Source organism: Apis florea, unplaced genomic scaffold (genome assembly GCF_048593485.1).
Source record: "Apis florea isolate Af1SG1 unplaced genomic scaffold, ASM4859348v1 contig_1794_pilon, whole genome shotgun sequence".
NCBI lineage: Eukaryota > Metazoa > Arthropoda > Insecta > Hymenoptera > Apidae > Apis > Apis florea.
In genome coordinates, this window is record NW_028256482.1 from 63,858 (window position 1) to 81,320 (window position 17,463).

General features: G+C 23.5%; 1 protein-coding gene across 2 annotated transcripts in view; it reads right to left on the reverse strand.

The window, feature by feature from the left end:
- Positions 1–321: 321 nt before the first annotated feature.
- The window catches only part of LOC100869915 (uncharacterized), a 29,313-nt gene continuing 12,171 nt past the window's right edge, over positions 322–17,463 (reverse strand). The window contains exons 4-6 of one of the 2 annotated variants that reach the window (XM_003695691.4): positions 14,354–14,446; positions 4,295–4,386; positions 322–3,095 (exon numbers count right to left, since the gene is read on the reverse strand). In XM_003695691.4, coding sequence (XP_003695739.2) covers positions 4,310–4,386; positions 14,354–14,446 — 170 coding nt within the window. In that variant the 3' untranslated portion in view covers positions 322–3,095; positions 4,295–4,309. The remainder of the gene's footprint in view (positions 3,096–4,294; positions 4,387–14,353; positions 14,447–17,463) is intronic. The other variant, XM_012489343.3, reaches the window with a different exon arrangement.

A 17,463-nucleotide genomic window follows, 5' to 3' on the forward strand; every position in this document is an offset into this window, starting at 1 on the left:
GTTAAATTGTTCATGTACATTCTTGTTTTACAAAATCATTTTTACTACGACTCTTTCGCTTGAACTGACTAATCTTTTTAAAGTATAATTTGCAAAGAGTTATTATCAGGGTAACCAATGAATTCTCGAATATTAATTCTTATATTTTATAGAAAAATATAGAAAAATAGACGGAAAATTTGAATCAAATATATAGTCAAAATTTTATTACGTAGTACGATTAAATAAAAATCAAATAATATATAATAATTTATAATAAACACGATAGAAATAAAATGAAGATAAAAAAAAAAATAAACACAAGAAATAATATCGTTGAAATTGAATAAAATCCATTTATTAAAATCATTTACATTTTCATTCAAAGTTTTAAACATTATGAAAAACGTCGCTTTAAAATATTATAAAAAATATCGAGGAACGAAGAATTCTTTTACAATGAAACACTTAAATTAAAGATTAAAATTTGTTATCATCGAAATCGCGTGCTCGATCTTCAATGAAAAATTATTCGCTAATAATTGAAAAGATTATCGAACGATTTCAATGTTAGAAAAAAAAAAAAACGACGTTGAAACGATTAATATGAATTAATTAAAGCAGAAAAATGAATAATAATTAAAAATAATCAAGTTGTTATTAAAAATATTGACGAGACAAAAAATATTAAATTATACATAGAAATTATTAAAATTGTAAAAGAGAAATTATCAGCTACCCTATTAATTTGAGGCACGCGTTACATATACATATACATATTTCCTATATTGTCCTCCAGAAATTAAGTTCGATTCGTTTATACGTTTCTTGCATTTTCTTGCATAATGCTCCTTGTGCCATTATTTTTCTTTTTTTTTTTTTTAATATGTCGAAAAAAGATGAATATTAATTATCGATTATTTTAGATTAGATGTCTTTTTGAAGGATACGAATATTTTGCAAAATATTGAATGACATAGGTACACTGCTCAATGATATCTTTCTTACAGAAATGTATTTCACTTTTCAAATATGAAAATCTCTCTTTTTTTTCTTTTTTTTTTTTCTAAATATTTGTATAAATAGAAATCACGGATATTGTACATGAAATTATAATACAGAATTCTTTCTTCTTTCCTCCTTTTCTTTTCTTTTTTTTTTTTTTTTCTTTGTTTGATAGGCTTCTCATATTTGAAGGACTAGAAGTGCTATAGAGAATTTATTTACAACTGTAACAACTATAATCTTTTTCCTTCTTTCCTTCTTTATTTTTTTTTGTTTAGTGTTATTAGTTATAATATTATTCATTATGTGCATCAATATTTAGCTTTAAACGATTAATATAAGCTTTTTAAACGATTAAATTCGATTAACGACTCGATTAATTACAACGCAGCTTTAGTACATTCTATTTGTTTCAAATACATATAAAGAATATATATTTCTTCTTTATTCGAAAAATAACTTTAAATTTTAATGGGTTAATGCTAGAACTTGCTATCCATAATATATACCTATATAAAATTATTTAAATAATTATTAATTATGTACAAATTGTACATATGATGAACGATAAGAATTAAAATAATATTATGAAGATAATTTTACGTTACGCGTATATAATTATACATAATTATAAATAAAAATTAATTTAATAATAACGATACGTCTATTGTTAATGAGATACGTTAATAATTAATTATTATTAATAATAATTTCCATAATGTAATTTTTTTTAAACATTTACATATTTTTAATATGTAATAAAATTAATAAAAACAAAATATTTGCTCGATTAGATAGTTCTAGCGTTAACGTTAATTTTTTCAAAAGCTGGTTGATATTCCTCGCATAGAAGCAAACATATATATTACAAATTAGGCCTAATTTAATTAATCACGTACTTTGGTGCACATAGCTTAAATTTTTATTCAATCGAATATTTTTCGATTTTTATCTTTGGTATAATTTGGTATTCAACAATGAAAATAACAATTAAATATTTTATCGATAAGATTAAATACTAATTTTTTGGTCTTTTCATTGGATCGACTAAATCAGAAAGATAGAAATATCTGAGCGAACTTTCCAAGTTTTTTAATTATAATCAATCGAAATGTTAAACTTATCCATACTAGTGAAACTACTAGCGTAACATCATTTTGACATATCGAAATAATCTTAATTATTTTTTCTCCGTTATGGTATACTTTTATCTCTCGCATTATTATAATTACATATAATTGTCATGTTTTGCGATTAGGAATAACATGTACAATAATAGATTATATCGTCGCAGAAACTGTACAATCCGTTTTCTCGAGCAAGGATGTTATTATTTTATATTGTTTTTTTCTTAAATATTCATTATAATTTTTGTTCGCATTTCGATACCGCATATTGTCGCAGCTATTTACACATATTAAAATAATTACACATTCAAATTACGTATAATCAATATATATATACCTCGATCTTTCTTTTTTTGTGTGTCTTGTTTCATCTTTTATATATATATCATATATATATCTTATCTGCTGTATATCCTATTTAAAGTTCCATACATTTTATTCAATATATTATGAATCTGACGTAACACGAAGAGTAACAAATACAATCTACAATATAATTCGAACTATAATATGATCAAATCTCGAACGTTATTTACAACGCCGTGCAAAAATTTTTCTTTTTCTTTTTTTTTTTTTTTTTTTTTTGATCTTTCGATTTCTGTATCTTTGGTTTTTTTCTTTAATCGCATCCATGCTAAATGTCACGATAAATTAGGATTTCATTGTGAATAATATTCTAAACAGCGCATTATGATGTATCATTGTTAATCTTCTTGGTATTCTCGTTAATTCTGATGTATTTAGATATATATATATGTATGTATAATTATAAACAAAATTTTATAATGTGAACAATGATTGTGAATATTGATCGATGCTCAACGTTCGACACTTGATTTTATCGCATTTTGTGAAACAACATTAAAAATGGGCACATCGTGTCTGTCGATAAGTATCTTAGGCATAGTAGATGATAAATCGAAATGATGGATTTTTACACGTACATATTCGCAATTCGTTTGGAATTTCGTTTTAGGCGATGATCTGAAATCAGATAATAATGAATTATTTGATCAAAGTGAATTTGTATTTTTAAATGCAAGACATAAAAATTTTTTAAATGTATACGATAATAACAAGTTAATCTAACAAGTTTAATAATAAATATAATGATAACATTAAAATTATGTGACGATATTCTCTGATTTATACGTTAATAACTTTTTTATCTACTATTTCTATCTAATAATATTTTATTCTTCTAATATATATATATTTTTATTTTTTTTCATTTATTTTAAATTTTGCACAAATACTTCTAGAATAATCAATTTTATTCATATATTAATTTAAATTATTCTGGTTTTTAGTTTTTATATTTTTACAATTTTAGTTTATATATTTTTATATATTTTAGTATATATATTCAATCATTCGCAGTAAAGAATTAATATAGTTGATAATTTTTCCTTAATTATTTCTGTTTTCCAAATTTTAAAATATAAAGTCTTCATTCATATTTTTAAGATATCATCATTCGTCACATAATTAAGGATACGATTTGTTATTAAATTAAGATATAAGTCAAATTTTAAATAAATTTTCATTCAAGTTTTATATAATGAACTATTTTTGTATATATTAAATATCTAATTATTTAACTATATTAATTATTAAATGCGATATTGTATTTATGAATAATGCATCTAAGCGAAGCATTTGTTTTTTCGTTAAGCATAATTTAAAGTTGAAGAAGTATGGAAATATAAATTAAAGAGAAAATTATTGAGTATTTAAATGATAATTTATTAAAAAGTTTTTATACGGAAAAGATTTTCAAAGCAAAAGCTAAAAATAAAAATATTTGTTGTGTTATAAATATGTAAATTAATTTTTTTTAATTAATTATTTTGAAGCAAGAAGTCTTTGAAAATATAGTCCAAACTATTAAAAAAGTTTAAACTTAGAATTAAATTAAACTTTGTCAAATTGGAATAACAAAGTAGATCGTTAGTCGAAAAATGTAAAAGATCAAATGGAAATCGCTTCGTGCATCTCTAATTTTTAAAAAAATTACAAAAGTCTTTGATGTTTTATTCAAGAAATGTAAACAAAGTTGTCTATAAAATTTGATATAAAATTTCAGATGAAACTGATGCTAAAGATAGATGCTAAACATTGAATGAAATAAAGTTGATTTTAAGATGATTTATTTCGAAAAATATCACATTTAATTTACTTACCTAATGATTAAACGATCAATTAAACATGTTGATTAGTGCCAGATGTATTACGACTAACAGGACGTTAATTGACAATCGACCAGCCAAATTTCCTGCAATTAAATCATAGCTTGTGTCAAAAAAAATTACATGTAATTATTAATTAATATTTACTGGAAATATATTTTTAATATATTGCTCTAATTATAATTCTTAAAATATATCAAGTGCAATTATGTATAATACGTAAAAAATCAACTAAAACATAAATATAAAAATGATTCGAGTCGATTAATATGTATAATAATATGGCTCTGTAAGATAATTGATAAATTCCAAATTTTACGTTACAGATAATTCTTTTGAAATAATGAAATATAATTTTAAATAGATATAGAATAATTAGATAATTTAGAATCTGTAAAATTTACTTTAAAAATTTTAATTTTTTTATTATCAAGTTATCTAAAAATATATATCTATATTAGTATATTGTATCTTATATTTTGTAAAATTTTATTAATAATATTAATTTAATCATTTATATGAGAAATATAAATTATATATTTATGCAGTTTTAATTTATCTCTCTATTTTACTTTAATTTTATAAAAAAAATTCTATTTTATTTTTATTAAGTATACATATATAATTATTATTATTTTATTTTATTTTTTCTTTTTTTAAATAAAACAAAACTAATTATATTAACTACATAAGAATTTTTTAACGATAGGAAAGCGCAATCGAATGAGAAGATATAGAATTAAAACTGATTAATAGGATATCAACTATCATTAAAGAGAAAATAAAATAATTTTTACTATATATACTATTGAATTGATGCAAAGAGCATCTTTTAATTTTTTTCTTCTTTGAATAATTATATAATAGTTTGCATAATTCTCATATATATAATAATTATTGCATAATATATATAATTTATATATATATAATATATAATTTGCAATAATAATTTGCATTATTATTTCAAACTCAATTTATCGATATTAACCGATCAATTGATTAATTGTCAAAAGTTAATAAATATATCGATGATACAACCGTAGGAAAACACTATACATTCTGGAAGTTATATTCATGTATCATTTTCTTTTATAGTTCGCGTTAAGTTTTGATTACAAAAGTTTATGAGATATGATACGATACAAAACTGCTATACTTTATCCATCATATCGATGTTGCATTAAGTCACAGACCGCTAATGTAAATCGTATGTTCTTAAATTAATGCAATGCGTTCTATCAGGCTTCTTTGTATCTTTCTCTTATTCTTTCATTCTTGTCAGTAGAAAGTTAGCAATAAGAATTAATATTTTTCCTCTTCTCGAATAAGAATATTTTATTATTTGTAAGCTTTATTTTATTTCCTATCACTACCATAGAAAATATTTCCATTACTACTTTAGAGAACTTTTTTCTATGGTTGACTGATTTAATTTTTCGCTAAGAATGGGTAGAGAAAGAGAGAGAGAGAGAGAGAGAGAAGAGTGAGAAACGAATGAAGATATAAAATGCTTAAAAAAATGTCTGCATGTAAAATTTTTTTATCGTTCATAAAAGAAGTTGTTAAGGAATTGAGAAATGTGTTCTATCAAATTAATCGTCCAATGGAACACGAAGGAGCAATTAATCTCTTGTGTAACAAAGGAATTTTCGAGAAGTTAATATTAACTCGATGAAAAAAATTGTATAAAACAAGTGTATCACGTGTCGCGCAAATATATTGGCTGGAACGATTAAATTGTTAAAATCATCTCCGGTGAAAAATATTTTCTTTCCTAAAAAAAAGTTTTCTTTTTTTAAATACACTTTACAGTTTCGGAAAAAAGTAAATAAATAATAAAATATTTATATTTGTTATATTAATATTTGGAATATATTTTTAATCGTCGCGTAAACGAAAGCTTTAATGAAATCTTTCATTCAAATCAAAAAAGGAAAAATAATTTTGCGCATTTTTCATTTTTTAAAGAAATATAGAAAGATAAATATAGAAAAAAATAGTTATTTGAGATTAAATATAGAAAAATTATTATTTATATAAAATGATTATGAATGACCTTATCTACTATAGTCATTTTAATATCAAAATTTTTAATATTATTCGTGAACCGTTCAAAATCTTTTCTTTTTTTTTTCGTATGATCAAGATTTCGAAGAATATAGATTTTGTGATATATATTTCTAAATAATATATTTAATCAAATTTCTAGTATAATATACAATTATATATATATTGATAATTAATAAAATAATATATATGTAAATAGATATTTTATACGTACAAATAATTTAATATAATATTAAACAATATAATAATAAAATAATAATATTAACAATTCAACTTTCTGTCCATTATAATCATACAGACAATAGGGAGTTGAATGCTGTTGATTTGGTGCAATTATAGCATATCTATATGATAATGATTCAAGGGATATCTGATGCAAACGAGGTCTAACTTCCATAGCTAATTAGTGTAGATTGTTAAGATCATTATTCAATTGTGCTAACTTAATAACACGTAATAATTAATATTCAAGGTTTTTTATTTACTACATATTTAAAAATAAATGAAATAAGAGGAGAATTTTCTTATAGATTTATTAGAATTTCTATTTTATTGGAGATTAAATTAACATGTTCCAATCTCGTCGAAATTGCGATATATATAATCTTATGAAATTCTAAATATTTTATATCACGATCAAATTATAAATCTATTTTTATCTATTTTTAATATTTGTTTTATTAAAATTAAAATCAAATATGTTTATTTTTGCCTTATGTTTTTTCTCTATATAGGATATTAAAAATTTGTCGTAAATTTAAAATGAATTTTGATGTAAAAATATTTTTTACTAATATTAAATATTTGCTTTTCTTCTTTCTTTCTTAATATATTAAAAATTTATCGAAAACTACTTTCGATATATAGAAAAATTGTGATTTGGTTATTTTTTTGAAAATATAAAATAGAATTAAATTAGATATGCATCTTTTCAGACCGTATATTTTCATTTCTTTTTTTTATTAGAACCACTACTATGTTGTAAATTTCATAGGAAAAGAAAATTACGCATCTCCTCTGGTGCCTGGAAACTTTAACAAATTCCCGCAATATGGATCCGCAAACTGGTTGATAGTATCACCGAGGAAACTCCTGCGCCAGTGTGTAAGAGGAGAAGGTATTAATGCAACCTCAACTTCGGCTATTTATTAGCATGGTGTAGTAATGCCAGCTGATGAGGTTCAAGAGGAAATACCCGTTTTCCTTCATCCCTTTCGACCAGAACTTACACCGCCGTTAGTTTATTAATCTTATCTTTCAATGATGCTCGATTATCAACTCGGAAGATTAATCTATCGTATATATATATATATATATATATATATATATACGATATAAGTGTATATATATATATAAGTGTGTATATATATATATATATACATACTCACATTTTCAGTCATTTTCAACAATTTTTTCTTCTCTTTTCTATTTTTTTTTTTTTTAATAACTTGCAGAGAAAATTAAAATTTTGTACGTGAACGAAAATATTAAAACATGATATTGTTAAAACTTGGCATTTATTTTTAGGGTTTGAAATTTTCTTTTTAGATAATATACATTTTACATGATAATAAACTTAAATAATATAATGAATTGAAAATATAATAAGAAATAAGTTATAAATAAGAAGTAAGATGATTCACGATTGAAAAACTTGATTTTTAACAAGAAATTTGAGTTTGTCTAAATCTAAATCTATGTTTAGTTTACGAAATTTAGAATTTAGAATTTTTTATAATTTAAAAATAATGTAATATTTAAAGTGTTTGTAATATACTGTTAATATTTCAGCTAAAATAAATTTAATTTTTTTTTTGTAATTTCACAGAATTCTCTTTTCTTTAAAAAAAAAAATAATTCCATTTTCAATTGAATTTTCATTGAAATTTATAAGAAAAGTTGTGCATTCTGAAAATTCAAAAAGATATGAAATTATGAATTTAGATTTGGATATATATGATAATAGCCAATTTTTTCCTATCCAAATTAATTGTTAAAGTTAAGAATTAAAATCAGTACATTGTATTTCGATTCTGTAATTCGTAAAGCACATGTAAAGAAATAATAAAAATGTTTTAAAATAAAAATTATTGATTTTAATCAATTTAAAAACGTATCAAATAATAAAGCTATTTAATTTTTATGTTGAACGAATTTAGTTTTTTATCTTTTATATATTTTATACATCTTAAGAATTTCATAATTTCTTGAATTTTAATGATAGAGAATTTGTTCGTGTTTTTAAATTTTTAATCAAACTGAATTATCAACAATATTTTTTATGTATTTTGTACTTAAATTTTATCGATCCAAGTTATCTTTAATCTTGAAAAGAGTTTGTAAAACAACAAATATGTTTTATAAAATAATTCTTGATGTAAAACTTTTGATCAATTTAAATGTGATTTATCAATTTTAGTCATTTTTTTTATTTCTCTATAAAATTAAAATACTCATTTTTTATCGCGTACAATATAATTGAAATTAAATTTTAATCGATTGGTTTTCAAACAAATACATTAAAATTGTTAAACGAAAGTAAACAGCATTTATCGTGTGATTTTCCCTATTTTTATTCCATTGAATTAAAATGAGTTTTTTTTTTAATTTTTTTTCACATACATTTTCATTTTTACAATATTTTTCAATTCTTCCTAATTTTGAAAAATTTTTGAATTGAATTTTTATATAAATTAAATAATATTATATTATAAATAATTATATTATATTTATATAATATAATTATAAATATTTATATTATATTTATAATATTATAAATAATATAATATAATATGTATTATTTGATTTTTTTTATTTCTTTGGGTTATTTAAAAAAGAAATAAAATTGCGAACCGTGCTTCCATCACGCGATGAGAAACGACGAAAGAAGTCGATGAATACACAAAAAAATTCGTCAGTTTCTTTTTATCACGGAAATAAGACTTCTTTCGAGGAAATGAGAAACGCGATATGAGCGATATTGCATCGTGGAAAATCGAACAGTCCAACTAAATTTCAGATGATTCGTTGTTTATCGTAATATCGATCGCGAATATATTGGAATATTCATCTTTAAAATGTTTCATCGCAGACGAACTTTTTTCATTACTCGGAACGTTCATCGTATATTTTTAAATAAAGTGCAAAACAAAAATAAAAAAAAAAAGAAAAAAGAGAAGATATAATAAGTGAAAAAGAAGCAATTTAAATGATTGCGTTAAAAATTATTATTTCATAAAAATATTCATTCTTCATGAATATTTATATTTTATTATAAGTTACTAATCTATAACTAATATCGTTTTAATAATCCAGTTTTAAAAAAGAAACATTATAATTCCTTTGTGATCCTTTTATGTTATTTAAACAATTTTACAGTAAAAAAACATACATATAAAATATAAAAAGGTTATATAATTCCTTATTAAAAGTATATATAGTGGATAACAAAAGTATTCGAACGCTTACATTTACAATTTTTGATGGACAAAATATACATATATGTTAAAGTAACTTATTTAAAACAATAAGAGGTATATAGTAGAAAAGAAAGATTATGTCACAATTTGAAAATGATTCATCGATTTGTGCATTAGTTATAATATATTTATTATAATATTACAATTATTATATATTTATTAAATTACAAAAGTATTCGAACGCTTCATATATGTAGTATTATTTAACATTAATATATTGGACCATCTTTGGTGGTAATAATTTGTCGACAATAAATTTTCGATGAGATTTATATTTGGACTCTGTGGTAAAGTATTTAACATATGAAGTATATTGTATACGATCCATTAGTATCTTGTTGAAAATAGAAGTCCTCCAACAATCCCAACTTATGGGCATTATCTTTGAGATTGTTCCTTATAATATCTAGAGATTTGTATTTATCAAGTATTCCGTCAATAAATATTATAATTATTATTATACATACTAAATTCTCTGTACCACTAATTATCATGCAACCTCATCATGACTGAACAACTGTGTTTGATCTTTTCCATACATAATCGGCCATCCAAGTTAAAAGTATTAGATTTTTATTATTAGATTATTATTAGATTATTATTAGATTCATTAGAAAATATCATTTTTTCCTAAAAAGCATTATCTTTTGTTATAAATATAATTTTACAAAAATCAATCTCTTCTTTTAATTTTGCTTATTAATATACGACTTTCTTCTTGCTACTTTATCATGAAAATTATTATTTTGTAAGATTTGTTGATACAATTGGAAATAAACATCTTTGTCAAACATTTCCGATATCATACTTGAAAGTGTAGGTAACAAATATAAGATAGCAAATATAAGATAGGATTTTTTTTTACTTTGCTAATAATAATTCTTTCGTCTCTTTCACTTAATTTTCTTGATCTGAACGAATTTTATTCACAATTGTTTCTTCAGTTTTTGATTTTTTTTTATATAATGTAGATTTACTTTTGTCTACAATTTTTGCTATCTCACTATATGATTTCCCATCCTTATGCAACCAAAGAAGAGTTCCTCGTTCACACACTTTTGTATTTTAAACTTTTTCGGATTCATTTTGAATATTATACCGCACACTTTTATGTTATCCTTAATAGAATGATAATTTGACATCAATTGAATGTAAAAATAATCTCAGTTAGTATTTATATTTCTGGCTAAAATGTTTAAAAACTATCAAGAACCTTCGAATACTTTTGTAACCTACTAACAGTGCGTGTTTATAATAAATGTGTTATATCTATTACACAAATTGGTGATTTATTTTCAAATTTTGCTGACATAATTTTTGAAATTTTCCTCGTACTATACACCTCTTATTATCTTAAACAAGTTTCTTTAACATATTTCTTTAATATATTTCGTTCATTAAAAATTGTAAATATAAGCGTTCGAATTCTTTCATTACGTACTGTATATAAAATATATATTAATATTATTCACATTATTAAATTTTTTTTATAATTATTATTTTTTTATTTGATTAAATATTGATATAATGGAACAAATTTTTTTTTATTTATAAATTTCTTAATAGCAATTTTTTATTTGTCAGAATTGCATATTCGTTTTTCTTTTTACTTTAATCCTGAATTGCAAAAATTGCAATAACTTGATTTTATTTTAAATTATATTTTATTTAAAATTATATATATATTGTATTTAAATTAAATTTATAATTTTTTTTTTTAATTACAAATTTGAACTTTTATGGAATGATCTAATATTTGAAAGAAAATTATTACGTACAAAAAAATTATTATATTTACAAGTTTGGTTTATCTTTGAATTTATATAAATATTAATCTTTATAAAATATTTACGATAAAATATATAGTTTCCATTATAAAATGTATTGTGCATATTTCGTATTTATTTATTTGCTATGCTATTTTAGAAATTATGCATGCTTTTTTTTTCGCATACAAATATCGATCACTTTACTAGAATAAGCGGTATTTAATTATCATATATTTTACTTATTGATGAAGGAGAATGGTAATACATGAGTTATGAACTGTTAATCATTAATCATGCTAGAAATATTTAAGTTTCGAAACAATTGAGTTTATATCGTTCAAAAACTTTAAGAAGATTAAATCGTATGTCATTGTTTCGATAAAAATGAAAAATGAAAAGAGAATTTTATATTTCAATTGTTAAATAAATGTTGAATTATATATATAACAATAAATAATATAAATAAAATAATAATGTATTATTATTTGACGTTAACAAAATAATTTTGTAATTTATTTTATACTATTGTATTAAAAGTAAAATTAACATTTTAACATTATAACATTTATTGAAAATATATATGGAGTAGAGATAAAAATTGGAGATCATATGCAAGCAATAATTTTAAAAAAATGACATATCGATGTGGTTAATATGTTCTAATATAATATAATATAATGTTGAATAGCATTAGTGCCTCAGACCAAACAAAGTGCAATAAAGTGCAGAAAATATGATGCCAAAAACAAATTATTCAAAATTTGGTTCAAAGCGAACGATTTTCTCAATAGAAAGAAAATTCACGTGTAATGATATTTGTATTTGTATAAATAATATTGGATATTTTCAATAAATTTAAAAATTAACATTAACCAAATCATGATCAAAAACTTATAAATTTTTCATATATAACATATTCAATTTATAATATTTGTAAATTATTTTTCTTTATCGAGATATTTCTTAGAAAAAAGATGATATTTTTTCTAGAAAATAATAAATTAAGACTTAAATTCGATTAATGAGTCAACATTTTTTTTAAAAGGAAGTATATTTATTAATTATCCCACTAATAAATAATATTCACGAATAATTTTTAATAGATTAACATTAAATATATTGTATACAACGTAAAATAATCAAAGAAAAAAGATAAAACAATAAATTAAATGAATACTCTTCAAAACTATTTTTTTTCTTTTGTATTTAAATAAAATTTCTAAATATATAAAATGTTTTGTAATTCTTCGTATAAATGGGGAAAACAGTGTTTAAAGAACGAAAATCAAGAATAAAAAAATTATATTTTCAATTTTGTTTTTTAGTTATTAACGATTAAATATTTATGACATCAACGAATCCTCTTCCTTCATTTGTTGAATTTATAAAAATTTTTTTTTACAGAACTTATACAACACTTTTGAATATAACGTCGAATTAAAGTCGAATCAATTGAAATTAATAAAAAAAAAGTTCTTATAATTAACTTAATTAAGAATTTTCAATGTACTATTAATAAAATTATAAACAATATTAATAAAACTATACAAATAACTATCACATAATTTATTAAAACTTTTTTTTAATTAAATTTTATTAAAACTAAAAAAAATTTTTATAATTCCAATATATATATATATATATATTGGATTTACAATCAACGAATTATTGAAAATGTGGAGTTTTATTCTTTAAAATTTCTTTTAATTTATTTCAATTCGATAATTAATTCGCGAGATATTGTTGTGTAAGGAAAGAGAATAATTTTTCATTATTTCGATCTGGATGGCTTTAATTTCTCGTTCACACTTCATTAGTAATTAATCTGGACAAATAATTAATTTTGGACAAATAACAGATACGATTCCTGGATGTGTCCCATTCATAATTTTTGCATTACTTTGAGTCATCATGAGAATACTTTGAATTCTCATATATTAATAATGATTGAGATGAAAAAAATAACTTCAATGATTTCCTTTACTTTTTGAATGGATTTTTATGACAAAATTTTTAATTTCTCTTCATATATTTTTTACATAAAAAATTTCGAAATTTTATTTATAACTTTTCACGATTGAGATTATTTTCTGTGTATATATAATCTATACATAAATAAATATTTTAATTTTTCACGTATTTTTTACGTTTTAGTTGTAAAAAGTTTACTGGTTATTCAGTCATACTCTTAATTAAGAATTTGTCACATACACGAGAGTTTGAAATGAATTTTTCTCGAAAATAAGATAAGCACATACTAGAATTTTGATTTTCTTGATTTTCGTTTTACTTTGAATCGTAACTGAATTAGAACCGATTTTATTATTGAGTATCTTATTTTCACTTATTTGCAGATGTTTAAACTCTTCTGTGCCTTTTTTTACATTCTACGACTTTTCTACATTGATCTAAATAATCAAAACAATTTGTTACGGTCGATAAATACACGTGAATCTCTTTCGGATCCGAATCGTTTAGCCTCAAACCGCATTCAAGCGAGAAAATATCACATGTTTCTTGTGACGTGTTCAAATCTTGATTGGGAAAATCAGGACCCCAGGGCATTTAAGGTTTTCGGACGTTTACGAGCAAATTTGGGCATGGAACGTCCGGGAATTGGAATCCCGTGTGCAAGAAAGACAACATTATCGATCTTGTCAAAGTTCCAATTCTCATGGACGATGGTGGCTTATGGTGGTGATGTCGTGAATAGACGAGGAGAAATTTACAAGTCTTACCACCACCATTGCCAGGCTCTGACTTGTCTAGCGCTTGGATCTCCATTTTTTGCAGCAGCTTCGTTGTAGCGGTTGAAGTAGTAGTAGGCGGTCCTGCACAATAAACACCACATATCGCGTCCATCAAGTAGTAAGCATATATATTTCTACGAACTGAGATAGTCAGAATGTTAGAAACGAAGGCAGCCAATCATGATTTTAATTAATTCTAATGAGTTAGTTTGGTGAAAGGAATTTTTTTCCTTTTCATGTGAAAATTTAAAAAAAAAAATTTTGAAAAAAACAACACGTATATTGATAAGCAACGAGTGTAAAGTTTTTGAATTTTTTATTATTATATCGTGATTTATTTCGAAATTTAAATTTGAGAAGAAAATTTGTTATAAAAAAGAGTAACTAAAAAATGAAAGAATAAAAAATAGAAATTATGAAAACGAGACAATTGTTGATTATAAATATCTTTCCAATTGTGTATACTCTACAAAAATTATGGTATTATTGAATTTTTATATTATTTTATATTCACGTACTATGTAATTTAATTATTTATATAATTTAATGATGAAAATATAAAATATTCAAAAACGATCGTTATTAATAACAAATGAAGGAAAAAGATCGATCGAAAGATTAAATAAACGAAGAAACGAAAAACTTAAGAACATGTTAAGAATATGCGCATGCATTCAAATTCGTTTAATCATACATATTCAAATCACGTGCAAATATGGCAACATAAAAATGAACAAACAAATTTATGATTGAAAATTGAATCATTCGCAAGTTTGGATTTGCCGCAAGAAATTTTTTATATTATGTTTACAAATATTTTTTTTATTTATAAAATTTTTTCAACCTTTAGTTTTATCGTTTAGAAAATATAAAAATATAATGATATTAAGTGAAAATATATATATAAGTATATTTTCATGGAAATTTTTTCGACTGGATAATTAATGTCTCGTGGTGAAACGTTAAATGACTATTACATTATTCCATTGTAATATTTGAGAAACTTCATGAATCTTTTTTAATTTATTAATGTTAATTTCTTGACAAATAAAGAAGATAATCATGATGAAAAAAACTAAGTTTTCAGCAAGAGTTATTCGATAAGAAATAAGAAAAATCTAAAATCTTCAAAAATCTAAAATTTAAAAATATGTAAAAAACCAAATTAAATTTATTAAAGAAAACATATTTAAATACCTATATATATATTATTCGATTTTTTATTTTATTTGATCCATATGAATCCATAATTGGAAAGATTTTTTTACCAAAAATCAATATTAAAACAAATATTAATATCAAATTAAATAAAATTACTTAAATTTTTTTAACTTATAAAATGATATTCGATCGTGTTATGTATAATTTTCTAAATTTGATTGAAAAATGTTATATGTTGATTATTTTCTGAACTAAATGAAGAAAGAATACGAAATGTTTCCGAACTTGAAGAATTGTTAGATCAAAGATACAACGTCTTAAATGTGATAAATTTCATCATTCTGTTACTTGTTCAGATTGCTTTACATAGTAAAGTAATAAAATATTTTCGCGATTATTCGAAAATAGTGATAAATAATGATAAAATGAGCCAAGGGATTTTTAGAATCGAATTTTTCACACAATTTCAAAATCAAAAACTTTTTTTCACAATTTATTTTAATTTTGAATAAATACACGATAAAAAGATTAAATAAAATTGTTATATAATTATAATAATTTTTTCAATATATATTCATTGAAAAAAAGCTTCATATTATTTACCTTATAGAGAGTTTCTATATAAATACTCGCAAATATTCGAAATGATATAAACTCGAATATGTTATTCACACGTATCACATTTCATAAATTCATTTAGATTAAAATTTCAATGAAAATTTATAAAACAGGACAATTACCAATCATACAATCCAAAACTTCGCTACACGAAAATCTGGAAGAATCGAAATTTTCGTTCGAATAAAGTTTCTCGATTGACCACTTCTCATTTATCATCAAATGACTGAAGTCAATTATATATTCGGTCAAAGTTCTCTTCACTAAATCCGCTCTGCTGATCTACCGTAGGTAGTAAGTATCGATAATAAGTCGGCCGACGAGAAGCTCGGCAGGGCGAACAGCGATGCTGGTCACGCGCTCGACCGTCGAATAGACGGGCGCAAATTGGCAAACACGTGGAAGGAACAAAGGGCTAACGAAGAATCTACCCTTGTGTGAAAACGAGATTCTATGACGAGGAATCGTGTGTCGCGAAGGAGGATCATCCTCCTTGGTGTTTTTTTCCATTGAATCTTTCGAAGAAGAGGGGCCCCCTGAGTGGGACAGTTGTGGAACGAGAATTTAGCCCGACAAAGCGGAAGAAAATTGGACGATAATAGACGGGGCGTGCTGGTTTGCGGAGTACAAGCAATTTAACCTGTGTGTAATTTAGTCTACACCGCGACGGCCACGACTGCAATCGGACGAACTGAAAACCCTTCTTCGGCCGAGATGATAACGAGGTAAGAGGAAGGACGAGGGTTACAAGTTTCACCGCAAATACCCGGTCGTCTGTGAGTAAACGTGATGCACACGCCAACACTCGTTGACGCCCACTACTTGACCCATCGACGCGAGCCATCCTCTTAGGACTTTGCCCTTTGAACCCGATTCCCATCGCTGGAATGTCATCTTGGACCGGGGATCAGACGTTACGGAGATAATGGAAGGATACGTATAATAAGCTGGAACGCTTGCATGCTTGATTAAGATAATTTTAGGCCAGCGTCGCGGTTGTATCGAGAATAATGGTGATTAAAGCTACCGGATTCTATGTTTTACGTAGATTTAAAGAAAGGTTTTTTTCCTATAAAAATTGTTATTTCTATACACTTCACTTTTTACTGTGTTTTCTATTTATTTTCTTTCTATTTCGGTTGAAGAATCAATAAAATATTCATTCGTCTCGAATTTTTTTCTCGAAATGAAAATTTCCCGAATAATTCATTCCTGTAGTTTTCATTATTCTCAATGTTACTTCATTACCGAGAGATTAATTCGAACGGAAACGAATATCCGTCTGAATGGTGTTACAATATTTCTTCATGGAAATGAAA